Source organism: Strigops habroptila, chromosome Z (assembly GCF_004027225.2).
Source record: "Strigops habroptila isolate Jane chromosome Z, bStrHab1.2.pri, whole genome shotgun sequence".
Classification (NCBI taxonomy): Eukaryota; Metazoa; Chordata; class Aves; order Psittaciformes; family Psittacidae; genus Strigops; species Strigops habroptila.
Window position 1 is genome coordinate 67,460,401 of NC_044302.2, and position 21,168 is coordinate 67,481,568.

The 21,168-nt window shown below is 36.3% G+C and overlaps 1 protein-coding gene across 2 annotated transcripts in view; it reads right to left on the reverse strand.

Annotated features, from left to right (window-relative positions):
• The window catches only part of CNTLN (centlein), a 196,153-nt gene that overhangs the window by 69,359 nt on the left and 105,626 nt on the right, over positions 1 to 21,168 (reverse strand). Inside the window, exons 11-12 of one of the 2 annotated variants that reach the window (XM_030512316.1) lie at positions 20,804 to 20,929; positions 1,624 to 1,673 (exon numbers count right to left, since the gene is read on the reverse strand). In XM_030512316.1, the coding sequence (XP_030368176.1) occupies positions 1,624 to 1,673; positions 20,804 to 20,929 (176 nt within the window). The remainder of the gene's footprint in view (positions 1 to 1,623; positions 1,674 to 20,803; positions 20,930 to 21,168) is intronic. The other variant, XM_030512317.1, reaches the window with a different exon arrangement.

Genomic DNA, 21,168 nt, shown 5'->3' on the forward strand with positions numbered 1-21,168 from the left:
GGAATGGCTTTAAACTGACAGAGGGGAGATTTAGACTAGAAATTAGGAAGAAATTCTTCTCTATGAGGGTGGTGAGACATTGGCACATTGGAACAGGTGCCCCGAGAAGCTGTGGCTGCCCCATCCCTGGCAGTGTTCAAGGCCAGGTTGGACAGGGCTTTGAGCAACTTGGTCTAGTGGAAGGTGTCCCTGCCCGTGGCAGGGGGTTGGAACTGGTTGATCTTTAAGGTCCCTTCCAACCCAAACTGTTCTGTGATTCTATGATCATACCAATAACCAAGCTAGAAGTGTGTATCTACCCACAAGCTTTTGAAAGAGGATATGCTTTAATCTGAAAAGATAATGAAAAAAGAAGGAATAAAAGACTAATTGTTAAAGCACTAAACCTGTCAAGAACTGACAGTTTCAGGGGATCTGACTGTTTTTTGGAAACATGTGGTTATTGCTCAGCAGGCCCTCAACTCCTCACCACTGGTTGCCTTTCCACTAATCTCTGTGCAAAGACTGACTAAATTGGCAAAAGCAAAGAAATTATTTTTAAAGTCAGTACTTGAAACCTTCACTAGGTTTCTATCTGAAGCTATGAAAGTAACACATAATAAGTAATATGAAAGAAAACAGTTTCAGTTTTCACCAACCGGATATTTCCACTAAGTTTTATAGATAACTATAAACCAAATTTAAAACAAAGGAAAAAAAAACCCCATATTTTTTCATTCAAGTGGCCAGTATTATCACTCCCCCCAAACCAAACCAAACCAAACCAAACCAAACCAAACCAAACCAAACCAAACCAAACCAAACCAAAACAAACCAAAACAAAACAAAACACTAGCATAAAACTGGCGTAAAGAATGGTAAGGTTTTATTGCCAAGAACATTCAGAGTACTTCTTCCAGTACTCTCTTCCTTTTTACTATATTGTGCATAAAAAATTCACCACAGATGTGACACTCAGTTGGACTGTAACTATGCACTCCTGAATACTTCTCCCAGACCATTCAGGAACAGCAAATAATACAGAGAATCAGAGAAGTGATGGAGAGGCAATGGTAATATACTACCTATCTGACTGACAAAGACCCATCTACACAGAACCACCAACTATTGTAAAGATTGTAAAGATATAAAAGAAGATATTGATGAACAATTCTTATAGCAGTTCCATCATTTTGATTAACTTACAAATTCACATAATTTGTGAGACTAGTATGAAAAAAGAAGTCTGAATGACCATGAAATTTCTGTATCACTGGATTTCAATATTTCAAAAAACAGTCAGATTCTGAAGAAAGCTTCAAAAACACAGGTTTTTGAACATTAGGTTTTACATTAGGTTTTACACATACATTTATAAACATATACATAGATCCTTTAAACATAATTAATTTTATATATAGTATATATAAAAAAGTTGCAAACATATATTAGTGTATAAGTTGTTGTTGATTTTACACACACATGGAGAACTTTAGGTTAATCATACTTTGAAATAAGAACATGGCCTTATGCTTAAAAAACACACATTCAAGAGAAAGATATTTCTAAGAGGCTACATATACACATATGAAATTCTGTATTTTTTGTTGTAAACATAGTTAAACTCCTGTATTGTGAACTTACCCACAGACTGGTGTACTTTCATCTGATCCAATTCTTTTTCAAGATTCAGTCTACAAAAGAGGAAATAAAAATCTAAACTACAGAACTATCTCACAGACACCACTAAAAACATTAAAAAATTTCAATCAAAATTAGTGAGGAAAAAGTTGTTAAGACCCAGGAATTGGTTCTAACTTGATGACACTTCGCACACTTGCTGGTTAAAATATATAAATCTGAATTTACAAAATTCAGGTATATTATTGGTTGGAACATACACTGAGAAGTTTCAGCGAGTCTTTTTTAGGTAAGGAAATGCCTGACATGAAAAGGAAACCAGTAGGAGGTGGAATCCTGTTGAGAGGGGAATAAGTATTCAGTCTCGGGGGAAACTACCAGCCAACCTTATGCAGATATATCTTACCATTCTTCTTTTTTCAGCGAGTATTAGAGAAACTTACTAAGAAAACCTCTCCTCCCCTTTTCCAGCCCTGATCTACTACTATATTACCACTACAGTTCATTCTGTAATATCAATCAGCAAAGGTCTGTACACCAAAATACCTGAATTACTGTTTTTCATTTTATTAAAATTACATACAAATAAAAGCTGCCAGGGTATCAGTGCTAGAGATTCAAAGTCAAACTGGGAAACGCTAGAATTAAAGACATTAATTTAAATGGTTCATTTATGTTCTCTGACAATCTTTAATTATATAGTTGCATTCTATTTTAGAAATAAGATCCCCACCTATTTCAGCCTAGGATCCTACAGAACAGAGGACAGTCATTTAATATGCAGATTTTGCTTAAAATATAACCTCACATTCTATAAAAATACACATTATTCTAGCTCTATTCTGAAGGTTGTATTGCTAATTTCCTCGCAGTTATTTCTGCTGTACTCTAAATAGCAGCACCTAACTGCTTCACAGGAAATTTATGTTTTACAAATTCCCTCCGAGCTAAAGTACAAGTAATATCTGCTAACTTAAGAAAGTGTTTAAAAAAAAAGTCTTTCAGTGTACACAGTATTTTAAAACACATTATATGTTTAATGTGTCTCTGACTCAGCTGTAACACATGAACTACAAAGAAAATGAGAAACATGGAAAGTTAAAGTAACTTGCTTTGCATGACACATAAGACTCTAGCTATTTTCAGGATCACTCAGCTGCCTTCACAGATTGACTTTCTTTGCAATTCTTTCATTCTCCATGCTCAGTCATCACCAATTTCTGCAACACAGCCTACACTGGCCATTACCCCCACACTGTCTTAACTCCTCATAGCATGTTCACTTTTTCCACCAAAACCAGCAAAATGCTTCCTTGAAAAAAACATTCTCTGTTTATGTAATTATGCTTCCTGTTGAACCTCTATCTTCTGAATATGTTATTTTTTAACTTCAAAAACATTTGAATAATCATACTGCCTTCCTACACACAAAGTGACAAGCATACAATGATAATTGTACAAGATTTTGAACAGGGTTAACCTTTACATAAAGAGTTTTTTAGGGTGATGAAGGACATGCAGAAGTAAATAAATGATATGAAATAGGTAAAGGGGTAGGTTTATAGTCTGAATACCTGAAGCACTTCCAAATACATTGTCTGTGAAATGGTCTCCAACTGAAGTTACAATATATCTAAGCTGGAAATATTTCAGGCAAGCCTAACAAGAAATTGTAATGTGTAATACAAGATCCAACCCATACAAGTCAACGACTGGCTTACATGAATGCTAGAAAGGCCCCACTGGGTTAGACCCATGCTGGGTCCATGTATCACCAGCGCTCTGTCTCCAGCAGAGGCAAAAGCAGATGCTACTCAGGACAGAGGGCAAGCCCAACAGTTGCCACAGTCTGATCTCAACTTCCCATCCTGAAAGTGGCACGTAAGCACTACTCCTTGTTTCCTCTGCTTTAACTGGTTCCCTGTTGCTAAAATGACATTTCCTCCAACCCCACAGGAATGGAATTTCTTTAGAACCTTTCATGTGGAGGCTTGTAAAAGGCAATTTGGAAAATACAGATCAGATTACTGTTACCACTTAGTTACTGTCACCCTTCTGCAATTTCATCAGGCTAATGAAGCAGGATTTCCCTTTACAGGAGCATTACTGATGCTTTCCCAACAAAACTGTGTTGATCCATGCTCAGTGCGTTTAGTTTTTTGCGTGTTTTCTTTTTCTTTTTTTTTTCTCTTTCACTCTCTCTCCCCCTTTTTCCTAATGACAAACTTCTCAAGCATGGGAAGATATTAACAAATAACTTATCTACTTGACCTCATTAACTGCTGTACAGTTATTTCAAACAGATCTAACATCTTTGATCTATCTGCTATAAAGAGTAAATGAGTTGTTGGCATCTTCTTAACCATCTTCACCATGATGCAAAGATTGATGCAAACATTCACTGAGCTGTTCTTGTAAACCTGGTGTATCTTTTTGCACTGTTATCATTCAGCAAAACTACAAATTTCCTAACTAGCTTCCTTTTCACTTAACTTAAGGAAAAATTGACTATCACAGCTAAAGCTTCTTTGAAAAACACTCTCCAGGGGCTTTTTTTAGCCTTCTCTTTCCACTTGCATTTGTCCTGCCATTGTTTATTGGCCTACCTGTTTGCATCAATGCAAGTTTACGTTCAACGCTGACCTTTTCTCTGTGAGGGCCACAAAACCAAATTCCCCATTGAGTCCTCACAAAGAGCTTTTTAAGAGCATTTTGGGGTGGGGACTAGTTTTTTGGTTGGGTTTTTTTTTTTTTTCTTTTTTTTTTTTTTTGTAAGGGGTGTGTGTTGTTTTGTTTTGGGGTTTTTTTTTTATTTCCTTTCTTAAATGGCAGCACATATTTCAGCAGGGTTTCAGCTACAATACCTTTCTTATCAGTCTCCAACTGTTCACAGGCTTTCTGTAATGCTTGTTCTAATGTTTGTTCTAGTGTCTAGTCTTCTAGTGTTGGCAGTTTTTTTAGTTGCTTCATTTTTAAGTGTTTCCCTTTCTGGAAAGTGAATATTCCAGTTCAATTGATTTGGTCCACTCTCTTCCGCTACTATGTAAATCTAATTAAAAGAAAAAACAACAACCAAACCACAAACATCACATGAACCTATCTTCACAAAGGATGAGACCTGGGGAAATACAGCCCTCACTTCTTTTGAGGAAAGGTACAAACGAATTCATCCTGGAAATCATGTCTAGCCACCTAATGGAGGAGAAGATGATTGGAAACAGCTAGCATGGATTTACCAAGGACAAATCTTGCTTTGCCAACCTGTTTCCCTCTGTAAGGAGATGAATGGCTGTAAGAATAAATGGAGAACAGCCAGTGGTGTATACCTTGAATTTGGCAAAGCATTTGAGATGGTCTCCAATTGCCAAATAGTTAAGACCTGAACTGAAAAGTAGGTAAGGTGGCTGGAAAATTGGCTGGACTGCTAAGGCTCAAAGGGTCATGATCTGTACTGTGGAGCCACCTGGCAGCTAGCAATTAAAAGCATCTCTCATGGATCCATATGACAACCAGTACAGTTTAACATATTTAACAACCTCAAAGACAGGTTAGAGTGCCTCTCGGCAGGTTTACAGAGGGGAGCAACTGACATGCTCAATAGAGGGCTGGACCACTGTTCAGAGAGACCTCACAGGCTGAAAAGATGGGCCGACATGAACTTCATGAAATTCACCAAAGGCAAAACCATGCCAGAGTAACCCCTCTCAACAGGACATTCTAGACCAACTGGCTAGAGAGCAGCTTTGCAGAAAAAGTAGAAAAAGTTGCTCCTTAAGAGCAACAAGTCGAAATTAAGGTAGCGACATGCCTTTGTGGCAAAGGCTAACATACTAACTGTGCAGGCATGAGTATAGTCAGTTGGTTTACAAAATTGATTCTATTCAGCACTTCTGCATGTGTGGCTGTGTCTTGTTTCAGGCACCTTCAAGAAAGACACAGGCTGACTAGATTAAGTCTAGTAAAGGGGTACCAAGATGGGCACATGATTTATGATGACAGGATGAAAGATCTGGGTTTATTCAGCCCCATGAGAAGGGAAGGTTTTATTGTTGTCTACCTAACGCAAGGGTGTCACAAAAGAGTGACTTTTCCAGAGGAGTGCAGTGGGTGGTAGGAGAGCCAATGGAGACAAGTCAGAATACATTCACCTAGATATAATAAGTTGCTCATTAGGCTGGTCAGACCCTGGAACAGTTGCCCAGAAAGGTTCTGAAATATCTGTCCTTGGTCTCCCATCTCCACCATTCTTTGTCAAAACTTGAAAGATCCTAATAAAGCTTCCTACACTGCCATTGCTTTAAGCAGCAGGATAAGATAAGATAAGCAGGTTGGATAAGACAGCTTCCAGAGGTTCCTGCCAAGCTGCACAGTTCAGTGCTTCTCATCATACTGAGGTAAACATTATGGCGAGGCTTCCTCTCTAACGCTTTCTGAACTAAGTTCTGTATGCCACTCAAATTCCAGAACAGTATTTTTCCATTTGGTTTCTAAGACTGATTGTTCTAGAAAGGGAATTTATTCCACACAAAATTTGTATCTCTACATCTTTTCTTGGCAAGATAAAGATGCAGGCTTTATGTGGATAGTTAAAACCTTCCATGATAACAGCTCTCTCACCAGGTAATCCTACTCTGTCATTGCTGCAAAGCTAGTACCCAGGCACCACTGTACCCTAAAGAGTACCCTCCTTCCTCCAGGTCATTGAGACACCTAGTGTGTCAGGATTGTCATCTGATGCCATGCAGTCTAGCTCCACATCTAAGTTTTTTGGCTTCTAACACAGAAGTACTCGCAAGATTTTTCCTCATTCTGTTGCTTAATATGCCAGTCAACCACTATTGGCAATATTTTAAAACAGCTTTCCTCATCCTTTGTAACCTGCCACTTCCAAAACACCCACCTCCTCTTATCCTTAAGAAGAGTCCCTTTAGTGCAGGAGCATTCTTGGTGCAAGAGGACATTGTCACATCAGCTGAACAGCAGGTCTTACCTCATTCATGGTCTTATCTAAGAGACTAAATTCTTCCTGACAAACAGGATGTTAAAGGAACTTTTACCAAAATTTATGTTCTGTGCAGCAGCACATATAAAACACGTCTTATATGTAGGTAATCATACATGTCACACTAAAGCAAACTCATAAATTGCTTTCCACTAAGGGGACTGCTACCTGCATCCTCAGCTTAAATATTTTTCAATCTGGGGAAGTTTACACACGTATTGCCTCCCTTTTTAACCAATTACTCTCATCCTGTCCTATCCTAATTAGTTAGATGGTTAGTTTCTAGGTTTCTTTCATTTCTTCTAATCTTGGAAGCCTGACAATCTTTGGTTCACAAAGTTATTAAGTTCTGAATGCACAGATTGGGCCACTCAAGGCCATCATGGTTAACATTGAGCAAACCTTTAAATATTTAACTCATTTGGGAACAGATTCTACACTGATTTCTGTTTGTGCTTTTATTTCTGAAAACCAAATGTAATACAACAAAACCCCCAAACTTTATTTTCTACAGAATTTTATGGCAAATACAGTGCTAAGAGAGAAAAATAAAAACATAATTTTTATGTTCTTGATATATATGACATTCATTGCATAAAATCAGAAGATGAAAAAGGAATGTAGAAGTAATTGTGGCTTTTTATCAAGACTATATGCAATCAAATATTTTTTTACTATCACTGATACGTATTTTTACATTTCAAGGCAAAAAAAAGAGCAAAAATTGCAATGTGAACTACATGCTGAAGCAAGTAGCTCTTCTTTCTTTTCTCTTTGTTTCCATCTCAAATGTAAAATGTGCTCTGACACATTTAATATTTTTGAAATGCTACTCTAGCTAGAACTTGTAAATAAAAAAACCCACCTATACATATATTTATATATAAGTATAAAAAATATGCATCTAGTTCAGTACTCTAAAAGTCACCATGAAAGTACTGTAGCCTGCATATTTTGTTACACGAGTGCAGCTCGACAAGAAGGAGGAAAGATTGTAATGTGGTCTTCTTGAAGAATGTAGTTCTTTGCAGAGACTGTGCGATGGGTACTTTCTCCAAGAACAAGTGAACACGATCAGTTGGAAGAAGCATCAAAGAAGTGTCAAGTAATAACTATCTATGGAGCAAGAAGGGACTCCAAGGAATTCTAGGTAACTGAAGAAATCACAGAAAACTGCTGAAGTATGATGCAACAGTGAAAGAAATCACTCAACGACTCACACAACATACTGGCAAAAAGCAAAGGTGGGGGAAGACACTTGCGTTCCAGCCTTTCATTTACACCATTATCTCCCTCAGTGTCAAGTAACATAGAGGTGCCAGCCTAATAGGTAAGAACTGATTTATCGTTATGAAACACTACCTCCCTCTCAAAAGTATTTCAAGTGGGTCTGAGGATAAACATCTGTGTGTGTTTTTTGCCCCAAAGTGGGATTGCCTTTAAGAGACTACATCTGCCCCACCACTCATAAAAGGTCCATGTTCAACTCTTTTACAAACAGGTTAGGTACTTGAAGAGAACTATGATCCAGTTGCACAGATTCCAGTGGCATGAGATGCCTCCTTCACTTAGGGTGAAAGAAAGATTGCCTGTGCAATCCTTCAACTTAAAGCATCAAAAATAAGCTCTGTGTGTGGTAATGCAGAATACTAACCTACTGGAACTAGATAGTCAGAACAGCAATGTCAAAGTTCAGATACTGTGGAGAGTTTCCAACACTGTTTTAGTAGATGAAGCTAATATTTGCTCTAATTATCTGAAGAATACACTCACTGGATTTACTGCCTTGGTTTTTGCATCATTCAGTTTCAACAAACCAAAAGATGGAACAAAGAAATGTGCCAGATTTTGATCCTAACTGAAAGAGGATTTCTCTGTGCATTGAAAAACTTGTGTTTGATTTAGCAATTGCTGAGCAAAGGGCATAGCGTTTATGTCATCTGAAAGAATCCAAGACATAAACTGGAACTGAGAGATAGAATCTTCTAAGCATTTTCTATAACGGAAAGGTAGTTTCTGTGTAAAGTGTTTCTAGCTGACAGTAGTCTTGAGGCATGGATATTGAAAATAAGTCTTTGAACATTAGTACTTCCTCTATCTTTTGACAGTAGAAATGCTGGGAGTTGAAGATATTTCAAGAGTAGGCAATTTTAAAGATTATTTTAGATGTCTTATGCTAATCTCCACTTAACTGTGTTTCCAGGAAATTTTTTTAGGACTGCTCCACAAATTTCACATTTTAGAATAATGTACAACTACAAGCTTGATTTAAAAAGAAAAGAAAAAAAACAACATGTTTTAAACTTTTTCTATATATTTTCTATCTATCTATCTATCTATTTATTTTTTCTCCTGATAAATCCAGTAGTTACTAAACAAACTGAAAGAAATTGTAAGTTTACATTGCAGATTAGGTTAATTATCTTTCCGATTTCAGATTATAATACTGAGTGCACAAGTATTTGAACATAACTCTTTTCCCAGTAGGGAAATTTAGCAATGAGTGTATTTAGGAACTGCAGAAGAACAAACCTACAAAAATATCGAAATAGTCAAGTGTCTGTTTGTAAAGCAGTAACATAGAACATGGAGGATGCTTTCAGTTTATCCTTTCACACATCTCTTAACAATATATCAGTTGACAAGCAGGGTGTTTTCTAGTTCTCTTTTTCATACTATGTATGGTTTTGCTTGAGGACGCAAATAAAATATATAGCATATGAAATTTAGAAACAGTCATTTTTCAAGGAAAAATTATTTTCTGCATTTTTAAAATTGAAATTTTTAAATTCTGTGGTTCTGTTTAAGTTCGTGTACTATTTCAGTCAGCGTCTCATAAACACAATCTCACTATTATGTCTATTACACAGTTAAACTTCAACATGCTAAGCATTTTACAAGAAACAGATTTTAAACTCCATTTGTACAGGGAAGAGCTAGAAACTGAAGTTCATTTAGAGATTATACCCCTGTAGAAAAGGAGGAATATGATGTGTGCAGGTACTGAAGTGCTGCTAAGCAAACCATATGAAACATTAAGAAAAGAAAAAAACAAACCAGTGTGGAATGAATAAGGAGAAACTATGCAGGTTAAAGGCTGATGAACCAGTAGGAAAAAAAAAAAAAAAAAAAAAAAAGAGAGAAAGAAGAGGCCTATGGAAAAACCTAACTTAAGCAACAGAAGTTATTAAAGTTTTAAGCTGAATAAATACAGCAATGCAGAACTCAAAAGGAAGTCTATGGTAATCATAACAGGAAAACAAAACTTTTCTTTAAAAAAAAAGCTTTGCTCTGTAGACATGAAGAAGATAGATAGACCTTTGAACCATAATTCAAGAATGAACGAGGGATTTGACTGCAATGGAAATATTCAGATCAAGAGGAAAGACAAACAAACCTGAGTGTGGTATAAACTGATCACTTCCAGCTCATGATAAATTCACGTCTTTGAGCCTTTTCTCTTCGAGCCTTTTCTCCTGACAAAGTCAAAGGCTATTGCTGCATTTTACAGTCTTTGTCACATTCATGCTGTGTATTCATTCTACTATTTAATTCAACTTCTTAAAAGGGAAGTTCCTAGGATATAATTTAAAACAATAGAGAGCCACCAGACAGAACTTTATGCAAATGTTTATAAAATTCTGTGAAATATTCTGACAAGTTACACAGTCTTTTATATTGATACGTGGAGTAGGTGAAACCTTACAGGATGTTGAAACTCCAGAATTCTGTACATAAGCTCTTAACCATTAATAAATTGATGAAAATAAAAATAGAAATAAAACCTAACTAAATTTTAATGTGTTTTAAAAGCATAAAAAAACCTATTCAGAATTTTCTCTGAAAATTTGCATAAAACATCTTCTAGCTGTATACAAGAATAACCTTAGGCAAAGAAGATTCATTATTAGCAATACCTATCAGCAACCTGGATGAAAAGAAAAAAAGTAACCACTCAGTTAAACTTATTAAGTATTAAGTTTCATTAAACTCAAAGTCTAAACTCATATCTGCAATGGTAATGCTAACACAGTGAGCCACTTTAAAAGCTTGCAATGTTGAAACTCCAACTAGCATATGGCCAGTATCCAGATGCATTCTTTACACAAGTTTGCTTCAATCAATTTGGTTTGGGTTTTTTTAAGCCAAAAAGGTATAAAATATTTTCAAAACATGGCAAACAACTCTTTTCTGATGGCACTGGGAAAGTCTTTTCAGTTGTGCTTAGTTTATAGTAAAGGTTTCTAGAGTTATAAAGACGACTGTGTAACTGGAAAATGTACCCTGAATGCTTACAGTAACACCCTACCAAATTTGCTGCTAATAAAGGTTACAGGTCTATGAGTGACTTACATGATTGCTATTTCCAATTTTTAGACGAATACACTAATCCCGCATCTATTAAATAAACTGAAAATCTTATTTAAAATACATATTCAGCTCTCACACACACCTTTCAGCTCAGGACCGTTTCTTAAAAAGGGAAGAAAAAAGACTGGCTTTGCAATGTGCTTGAAAGAGTAATAAAACTAGTGAACTGAAAAACCTCCAGAATTTATTACTTCTTCCAGAGAAAAATGCCTTGCTCTTTTTTATACTCAAATGTATTTTTTAGCAGCTTTGCTAAGTTCAAATGACAGCCCTTCAGATGGGAGAAAAGTGACTTAAAGCCATACAAAGCCTAGAAACTGGTGTATTGCTTTCAACCTTCATGTAGACCTGAAACTGCCTCATGGCCTTGAGCCTTCTGCACAGAGAGGTTATGCTGATTCTAAGTACATCTGGTAAAATTTTACTCTATTTCTTTAGTAACACTTTCTCAACAATAAACATTTTCTTATCTGGTTCCAAAACAAGTCGAAAACCAAGAGACCTGCTGACAGTATTACCGGCTCCCAGATACATTTCAAGTTTACTCTGCTGACAAGAAACAGTCCAGGACAGCAGCAGTTTTAGGTATTCTAGATTACACAGGCAGAGTATAACTTCCAACTCTTTCCCAGCTAAGCAGAAGCCACTGAGCCTTTGAATTAACAGAAATCAGCACCCTAAATTAGCAGGAATCTACTGGCACTTCCTAGAATACTGTCAGTAAACTCCAGTATGGCAGGTCAGAATCAGAATTATGTCTTTGTTTACACATTCCAAGAACAAGGTTTGTTTACTATCAATAACTTCATGAAAGTCATTCTTGCTTGTAACATATATATATATAAAAGGCACCAACAGGAGCAGGAAAGCATGCAACATCCTGTTTTATGTACCAATGCTTCATATCTATCCTCCAACTACAATTGCCACAGTCTCACTCACCAGTATTAAACCAAGGATAGTAAGAAATCAAGAGAGATCAAATCTATACAGCCTATAATTTATGCTGGTATTGCATACATTTTTTAAGGTACTGACATTGACCCACAATTATAGTATCTGCTCTTTCCAGTATCATACAATGTTCTGAGTGCTATTTTATAGCAATATAATAATTTTGATTACTTCTCCATTATTTAGTTATTTTTGTAATACTCACCCATTTGGAATATAGGAAGAGGTAGCATAATAAAAACTGTGCTATAGAATCAGTTTTGCCAAAGGAATTACTTCTAATTTCTTTTAGATTATAGCTAGGCATCAGCAAGAAATTCTCTGTAACAGTTGCTTACTTATCAAGTTACTAGAATAGGCAAAATGCTCATACCATCTGCATAGAAGCAGGGCTTCTGCAAAATATACCTTCTTGCTAGAACAAAATTTCCTAGTACTCATCATTTTCAATTGTCAGCAAATCTAAAGATACCATCAGGAGACCTCACGCAGCTCCAAATCTAAGGTACATATACACGTGTGCTCTTGGGTCTCAATGCATTAAAGAAAAGGTAATTTAGAAAGATAGTCTGAACTATAGCATAAACTTTCTCTCTGCACTTATCAGTTCAAATGACTTCTTTCTTCGAGAGTTGCCGACCCTAGGCTAACCCATTGCCAGAGGACCCTAGTTAGTCCTCTAGCAAACCACTGCCTCCTGGGTAATACACATCCCGTAAATCAGCCATTGCTCATCCGCAGCTTCCAGCATCCATAGGTAGGGTCAGCAGGAGACTCTTACACTCCTCTGCATACAGATAAAAGGAATTAAGAGAGCAGACTCATGGCAGTCTAAAATAAACATACAAACAAACAGTAAGACTTTTTTTTTCTTTTTTCCATTTGTCCCGGGAATTTTATCTGGAAAATAAAACCAAGCAGAGAATCTCATTTCTAATAGAGCTGAATACTTAAGAAGAAATAACCCACTGTGGAAACCGACTCCATCCCAAGGATTACATATTGTAAGACTGCAGCAGGATGACTCTTTGGAGAAATAAACAGAACCAACCACAATCTCCAAATACATACTGTTGCTGGTGTGGACAGATATCAGGGGGCTAGTCCAGGAGCTGCTGCAGTCAGGGAAGCCTTCCTGAGCCCAAGAGGTTAACTATTGCCTTTTCAAATGTTTTCCTCCAAAGTCATGGAAGATTATTAAAGACCAGAAAGCCAAATTAAGAAGAAAATCAGACAGAAAAAGACTGCTAAACAAGCTTTGCATGCTTTTTATCAGGGTCCTTAAAAAGGGACGGTAGTGTTGCTTATTACAGTAACCGAAGTAAGTTATGCCAAATAATTTTTTCTTATCCAAAGCTTAAGCCAAATAGCCAAATCCTTCCAAGGAAAACAGGATAGCAGAAGTTGTTTTTTCTTCCCCTCAGAAAAGAAAGGAGCTTTAGGAGAAAGACAACAGGTCAGAAAGATAGATCTTATAGAAAGATCTTCTAGGTAAGCAAAACTGAACTGTACTTTCTGTTCACAAGTCTTCAAAATGGTAAAAATACTACCATGTAAAACTACAGTGTACACGCACAATATGCATACTTTTGTAAAAAGGCCATGAAGAAAATATACGAAGAGGCTGCCATAAATCAGGATGGAGAGTCTGATGTGTCATAATACAAACCCTGATTTTCATTTTCTATTATTCAAAAATTGTTTAGAGTCATGAGAACCAAGTTAGGCAGAAACTTTATCCAACTTTTACAGGTGAAATACTACTCTGACAGAAATTTTTCACTTTTTGCCTATAGCATTATGATTCAAGAACATTTGCCTGCAGTAAGGGCAAAATAAGCTCTTTTCATGGGTCTGTATATTTATGTGTCAACTGACAGCCTTGGGAGGCAAGAGTAAACCTGGGAGCAGGTGTTTGATCTAGACTGTGCAAGAGAGCAAAAACCATTACACATGTCTGGGGATAATGCTGCCAAAGGAAGAGTAAAGCAAGAAGTACTAGCACTACTTACATTTTGTGAACATTCAAACTATTCAGAATGATTTACTTGAATTCCTTTACAGGAAGAAAGCTATAAACTTACACTTTACACAAAGAAGCTTGTAGTCTTAATTAACCAAGGAAAGGAATATTTGACTACACAGAGCCACTGAGCTATCTATCTTACTTTGTACATTCACTTCCCAAAAATATGTCTTTATCATTCCTGTTTCCCAATTCAGTCACTTACAGGATGGATGAAAATTGCAAGAAGCGGTATCTCTTGGTGCTAAGTAAAGTCTCTCTGATTTACAACCCACATTCAGGAGCAAAAAAGGATAAAAGCAACTCCCCCACGTAAAAAAAAAAAAAAGTGAACAGTGTCATAGTTGTCAAGAATGATTTTTGAGATATATTTCAAATTAATAGTCACTCAAAACCCAAGGATGTGCTGGTGACTGGTGACTAAAATAGTTCCAACATGCAGCATAACCTGTAGCTTGCAAAAGGATGGTAGAAACCCTTGCCTAAAATTTTACCTACCATTTAGTGATCTTTTACTTGTTTACTACAGCACAAAACCAAGTTGATTGTCCAAAGGTGTTAAAAAGAAAAAAATACATTGTGTGAACGATGCTTATTTTTTTAATTTGAATTTTCCCATTCCTTTATAACAAGACCATAAACAGTGTTTATGTGTAGTTAGTTCAGAAAGGATTCGGGGTACCAGTGTAACCAACATAACTCAGAGCAGCACACAGGGTGAGGACATCAGTGCAGATACTTATCACATCAGTGCTTTTAACCTTATATAAACAAACCTCAGGTGACCAACACATCAAAGTCTCCATTACCGACATTATATGGAAAGGAGCAACACGTCTGATTTCCAAAAGCACTGCAAGCTCCCAAGTTTGTCTGTTAGTTAGGATAAGGGAAATTACAAGATCTGGTGGACACAAGTAAGAAGAGGTCTAGAGACAAGCTTCACAATTAAAGACCATTAATCCTACTACCCCTGACAGAACACTCACTGGAAAACAACAATATATTTGTTTCAGTTAGCTGACAGTACCTTGTGAAAATGTAAATAGATGCTTGCTAGAAAAGAGAAAATAATTCTCTTCACTAAAGGGGCCATGTAAGTTAATTATGCAAAAGCCTGTACATGACTTCATTGGCATGTAGATCTCTGACTTCGGTTCTTTAAAAACATCTTCTAAAAACATCTTCTAAAAACTGCACCCTGTAGTACAACCAATGCTGCTGTTTTCTGACATTTTAAATAATTTGTAGTAATTTTAGCCAACAACTGCACTGTTTCAAGTTCTCACATTTGAGCAGGGCTATCATTTCCACTGAGCACTGTTCAGTCTAGTCAGTGCGAATGTACCCTCTAAAACCAGCAGCAGAATCTAGGCTCTATCTAATAATTTCCAGTAGAAGAGAAGGTGGAATTTTAGCTTTAGCAATCTTTTTATCCATCCAAAACCTAAAGAAATACATATACAAAATTATTTTAATTATATTTGGCTTTGCAGTATTAGAATTAGTAATTCTAAAATAGAATTACTGATTTTAGTAAAAAGTAAACCAGAGCCCTGAGCTATTAAAGTATTTTGCAGTAAGAAGCCTGCTATGTCCCAGCAATCCTAAAACTGAAGAACAAAAAAATTACTTTACAGAGATAGGACACGGGTCACAAAGGTATACTCCTTAGGTGACATTTTTTAACATTGATGTAGCATGAATGCACTTTTATGCAAATTAATTAATTTTAATTACACGATGTACCTATTAAGTGGACCAAAGGAAAAAAATACTGTGCTACTTGGACACTGCTCAGAATGATGGAGGTTTAAAGTCTCTGATGACCAGATACCAGATATTTCTGGTTTAGCCAAAGAGACTGTCAAAGTGATCAAAACTGCAATTTTTCAGCAGGTTCTATAGGAAAAAAAAAAAAAAACCCAACAGAAAAAACCCCCACACACATTCAAGAGGCAGAGGAACTAATAAAGCCTACATTTATATTTCTTACTTCCACCATTCCATAACAGTAAACTTAGCTTTCTTCCACCACACTTTTGCTAGAAAAGGCAAGAGACATCACATGCTATTGCTGTTCCCACGTTAGGCTCATGCAAACTGACTGGTTAGATACCACTGCACAGGGCACAGAACAAAGAATAAGGAAAACAGAAATCATGAGGTCTTGTTTTCCTAAAAGTGCAAAATTAATAAGAACCCTTTATTAAATAGCTTCCATAGCAAAGTAAGAATGCTACTGAGCTTGCAGTGATTCTACATGCTTCAGAGATCCAGATCACATTTCCTACACAGAGGACGCACACAACTACCAGGCACTCAGAGGAAAGAATGACTACCAGAAGCTGCATATGATCATACCGTACCTATGTCATAATGTCTTATGGCAAAGAACATACCGACTCAAATCATTCAGTGAATCAATTCAGGTATCAATTACAAGATCTCCTACAGAGTAATCCAGAATGAAAAAATGCAAAATTGTAAAGCTTCCACAACAGCTTATATACAGTCAACTATACCTTTCCAAAGTCTGTACATAAAGACCAAAGGGACAGGGTATCCCATACAGTAGGAAATTCTAATTTAATATGGAAATGCCAAACTAGTTTGAATTTGCTAGCTTGCAATCAAGTAGCAGTTCAATTGGGCATGCTACATACTAATTTACCCTGAATTTCAGCAAAATCCAAATAGTATAGATACACAGATGAATCTAACTGATGTGGGAAGAATATGTTGAAGGACATATCTGCCAATACAATTCCACAGAAAGACAACATTTAGTACTTAATGGTCAATATTAAAAATAATCTATCTAAAAACCTCAGAACTATACTACATTTATATATATATATCTCTGTGCATATTTGCATATATTTGTGTCTATAAAAATGTATCTATCAATCTCTCTGTAAAATGATATGCCTATTTTAATTGAAGATATTCCAGGTCTATGTGGCTGCAAGATGCTGAATCTGAAAGCTCTGGTTTGCACAGCTGAATAAAAGAAATTTCAATTTTTTCTACATAACTAGATCTTTCCCTTGCAAGTTTTCAGCAGTTTGATGCAGCTTAAATAAAAATTGCATTATCCAAGCATGGTCTTAGCTGTTAACTACTGTTTCAATACTCCTGTTCTTCTGCTTGCTTAAGGGGAAGAAAAAGTGATCAATCTGTATGTTTTTCTTTACACAGAACTTGAACATTAATACAATGCCCGCTTCTGTAGGCTGCAATAACATGATACTTGACAGGAAATGACTGCAACATACGTACTGCATACTTCACAGAGAAAATGACCCACGTAAGAAGACCAAAATGGGAGATCCTAGCAGAGCTGTGGAATTGTTTTCACTTGGCCGACAGCATTAATAAATAGTTCAAAGAATACTTAAAGAATTTATTTCAACTACCTCTTTTTGTTTCTGCTTTTAACCCTTCAATTTTGGCATGAGTTTAGCTGGTAGCTGCTATAGGATTTCTTAACATAATGAGTTATGAGGGCTTAGAAGTTAGACTGTTTCCCTAGGTACCAGTTCAGATCTCAAAATGAACTTAAATTTTGGAGCTTGTTTGTTTTATTTTGTTTTAATAATAGTGAATTTTCAAAAGGAGATTTTATAACTCAAAATTAAAAATGCAGCTTTCGATGCAGATCATATACACGGTGGAAAATAATCTAATATTCTTTATGAAAGAGTAAATAGTGGCGGAGGAAGCTTAATAAAGAACTCAGGTAAAACTGTTATTAAAAACAATTTCTGTAAAGTTAGAGAAGAATAATTCCATAATGCACTTAGTATAAAGACAAATAATATTAGTGGAGGGGTGGGGGGGGGGAATCCTTTTCCTTCCAGAAGAATGTTGGGAAATTCAAGAGAAATATACAAAAAAAGCATTGAGCACATACTGAATAATCACAATTTATTGATTATTATATTTTACTAATCTAGTATGGGATTGTTAAAATATAGAGGTACTTTCTTTTATATGCACAAACAGCTCAAATTTATACATCATTAATTGTGGAGAGAATGCAGCCCATGGCTCTGAAACATATTTCATTATTAATTGCAAAGTAATACAACATGCACATGCTATTCTTTACTAACCAAAAAGTAAAAATATGGTAGCAACAATGCTACGCATTCTGCATCAACATTCTCCAAGAAATACTGACATTTGGCATTCTGAAATTCATTAATACAGAAAACTTCATCTATTTCAAAAAACAGGTGATTGAATATAAGGCTTAAACACTGTATTTGTTTGTGTTAGTGTCCAGCTTCAAAAGTGCATAGGTTTAATAGTTTACATGAAAGTAAAGAAATCCCTGCCTGTGATAAGAAACTCATTGCAAGAAAAGACCTGACAGAAAGTAGTGGCTGACATAAAATCTCTCCACCAAATTCCACAGAATTTGGAATTGGGTGCCACCAGAACAGTGACTTCTGAAGTAACTTCAGTTTCTTCTGACTTAAAACCAGATTGCATAACTTAGAAACTAATTGCTTACAGTGTGCTATTGGTAATGACTGCATTTTGGAGCCTAGGACATGCATCCATGAGCTCTCCTTTGTTTTACCATATATTTTATTTATTATCCATCTATTTTGACAGCAATGTATGTGCAAGTTAAAGATATTTTACACCATTGTTCTACCCCTGGAAAGAAGGGAGGGAGTTAAAACTGACTTCAACCAATATATAATTCTATACAGACACTCTTCTTCAAGCAATGTTGCTTTGGATTTGGCTTATACATGTTCTATATCAACTTAAGCTAACAATCAGTGAGGTCTATGAAAATAAGTGCATCCACAAAAACAATGGGCTAACCTGATTTTCTTATGCTGCATGTAAAATCACACATATAAATAATTGGTACAGCTCTGTAGATCACATCCTTTGTCCGCAGAGCATAAGAAAGAATATATGCAATATAAAGAAGCCCTATCTAGCTAGGGCTAAATCTGGAAAGTACACTAAATTTAGTATTGACTTTCTAAACAAAATGAGCTCAGATCTTGAAATGTTGACTTCTTCAACAATTTAAAGACACGTGTTACAAGAGACAGACACTGAAGACAGATATAAAAAGGAGTTATTTATTCATTCCTTCCTTACTTCAACTAACAATAAGTCTCATTGCTCATAAGGAGTAAAAAGCACCTAAACACACCAAGGAGTTCACCTTAATGATCAAAGTGGTGCACTGGCTTCTTCCTAAGTACCATGCAGAATTTTAAGAACTCACTTTCACTTAATCTGTATTTTGAAGAGTTCAACTGTTCCCTCATGCCACTTCACCATAATCTAGTCAAGGCTGCTGATCCACAATGAACGAAGCGTAAGAGTGTCCCTCATAAATGTAACTGCACCAGAGTTCTAGAAAAACAGTCCAACTGTACCAACCTTCAGGCAAAACACACAAGCAATCTTTCTTTCATGGCTTTGTGTGAAAAGAAGGCTTATGTTATTGCTCCTAAGTTACTGTTGCCTGTGGTGCATGCGTCGACTAGTGATAGAAGGAGGACTGTAATTGCAATTAAATGCATGGCAATAAAGTGCTCTTTCCTACATAAGAATAAACAGAAGTAGTACATGTGAAAATTCGTTGTGATAGTTTCAAAACAACGAAGATGTGACAATGAAGTGACAAGAACCGGCACACAATTGTAACAGGCAGATATAAGCATACTCCTTGCAACACAGCTCCTGGCAATATTGAATGTAATACATTCAAGCAGCTTATGGGCAACACAAGGACCTACATACTGCAAAACAATTTACTGCTGTTGAAATTCTGTGATAGCAGTCTTCATGGTATCTCCACAAAATCGGTTTACATTGTGATCTATTGGGAAAACACATTTTCTTTAATGCTGACAAAAACCAAAGTCTGAATAAAAGTTTCTATGATGTCTTGATTCTTAAATGAAAAAAAAAAAAAAAAATCAACTTGACTTACAGAAAGTGTTAAATCGCAGCAAAGGGCTAATTATACCATACTAACTTCCTTTTGTCTAGTATAAAAGAACATTTTCTTACTTTGCCTGGCTGAGTGTAATAGCCTATGAATTATGAGATCAAAGCAGCAAACTGTATGTTTTCTAAAGTAAGAGTTTCCTTCACCAAGTTTTACACTTACTACAGCTAAAAGAGCTGTGTGAAGGGATCAGCGCTAAACCCAAAGGACAGGCAGTGCACAGCAAGAAAGAGAGCAACTCCCTCGTGCTTTTTGCAGGTCACTACCAAGGACCATGTTAGCAGATCCACACCAGACCCTTAACAGGCAGCTCTGCTGCTACCAGTAATTAGCTTGGACAGCTCTGGCTCCAGGAGTAGCAGCAAGGCTACACCATAATGAGCTCAGCTGGGATTAGCAGGACAGGGCAGGGAACCAAGAGAGCTGAGGCATTCTGCATTGCGTATGTATCACAGAGATCAAACAAGGATGGCTGGCTAGGTTATCCCCTCACCACCTCATTCCAAAAATGAAGCACGGCAGTGTGTAAAATACAGGCTAATGAAGAGCGACACCTCCAACAGATGAGAGCCACATTAATTAACACAATCCCTAGATCATGGAATACAGTTTCTGTTAGTGCTAGCAAACTTGTAACTTGTCACTGTTTTAAGAGGGGGGGAAAAAAAAAAGAAAAAAAGGAAAAGCTGATGTTTTCCTTTTCTGCTTTTGGTAGAAGATGGTTTTATCTTGGAATTTTGCAAGGAATTTCTCTTCCGTGACCTGCAAAGCACTAACATCAGAAAAAACAGCAGAATGTTTCTTTATGTACACATCATTTAAGAAACAAACTCACTTTTCTATCAATAGCTTTTTGTGTTGCTTTTTGAAAAAAGCCAGTTCATTCCACACAGCATCAGAATCCTCTTGACAAAGCTGATGGGGGTCTGCATGCTGGTATCTGCCTTTACTACTTTCAATCCTGTTTATGAGTAAAAAGAGGTAGTTTGTTTTCAGATATCTACATGTTTTAGGATGACAAGAATAAAAGCGTAGTTGCTTTCAGAAAATACATATTTTAAAACTACGGCATCCACTGAATATAAATATTGTATGCTGTATACATTCTGTGAGGCATGAAAACTTAAATATGGTTATTATAGAAAAGATCAATTACATAGCTTCACATAGATACCATGCTAGTATGGCACCATTGCTCTC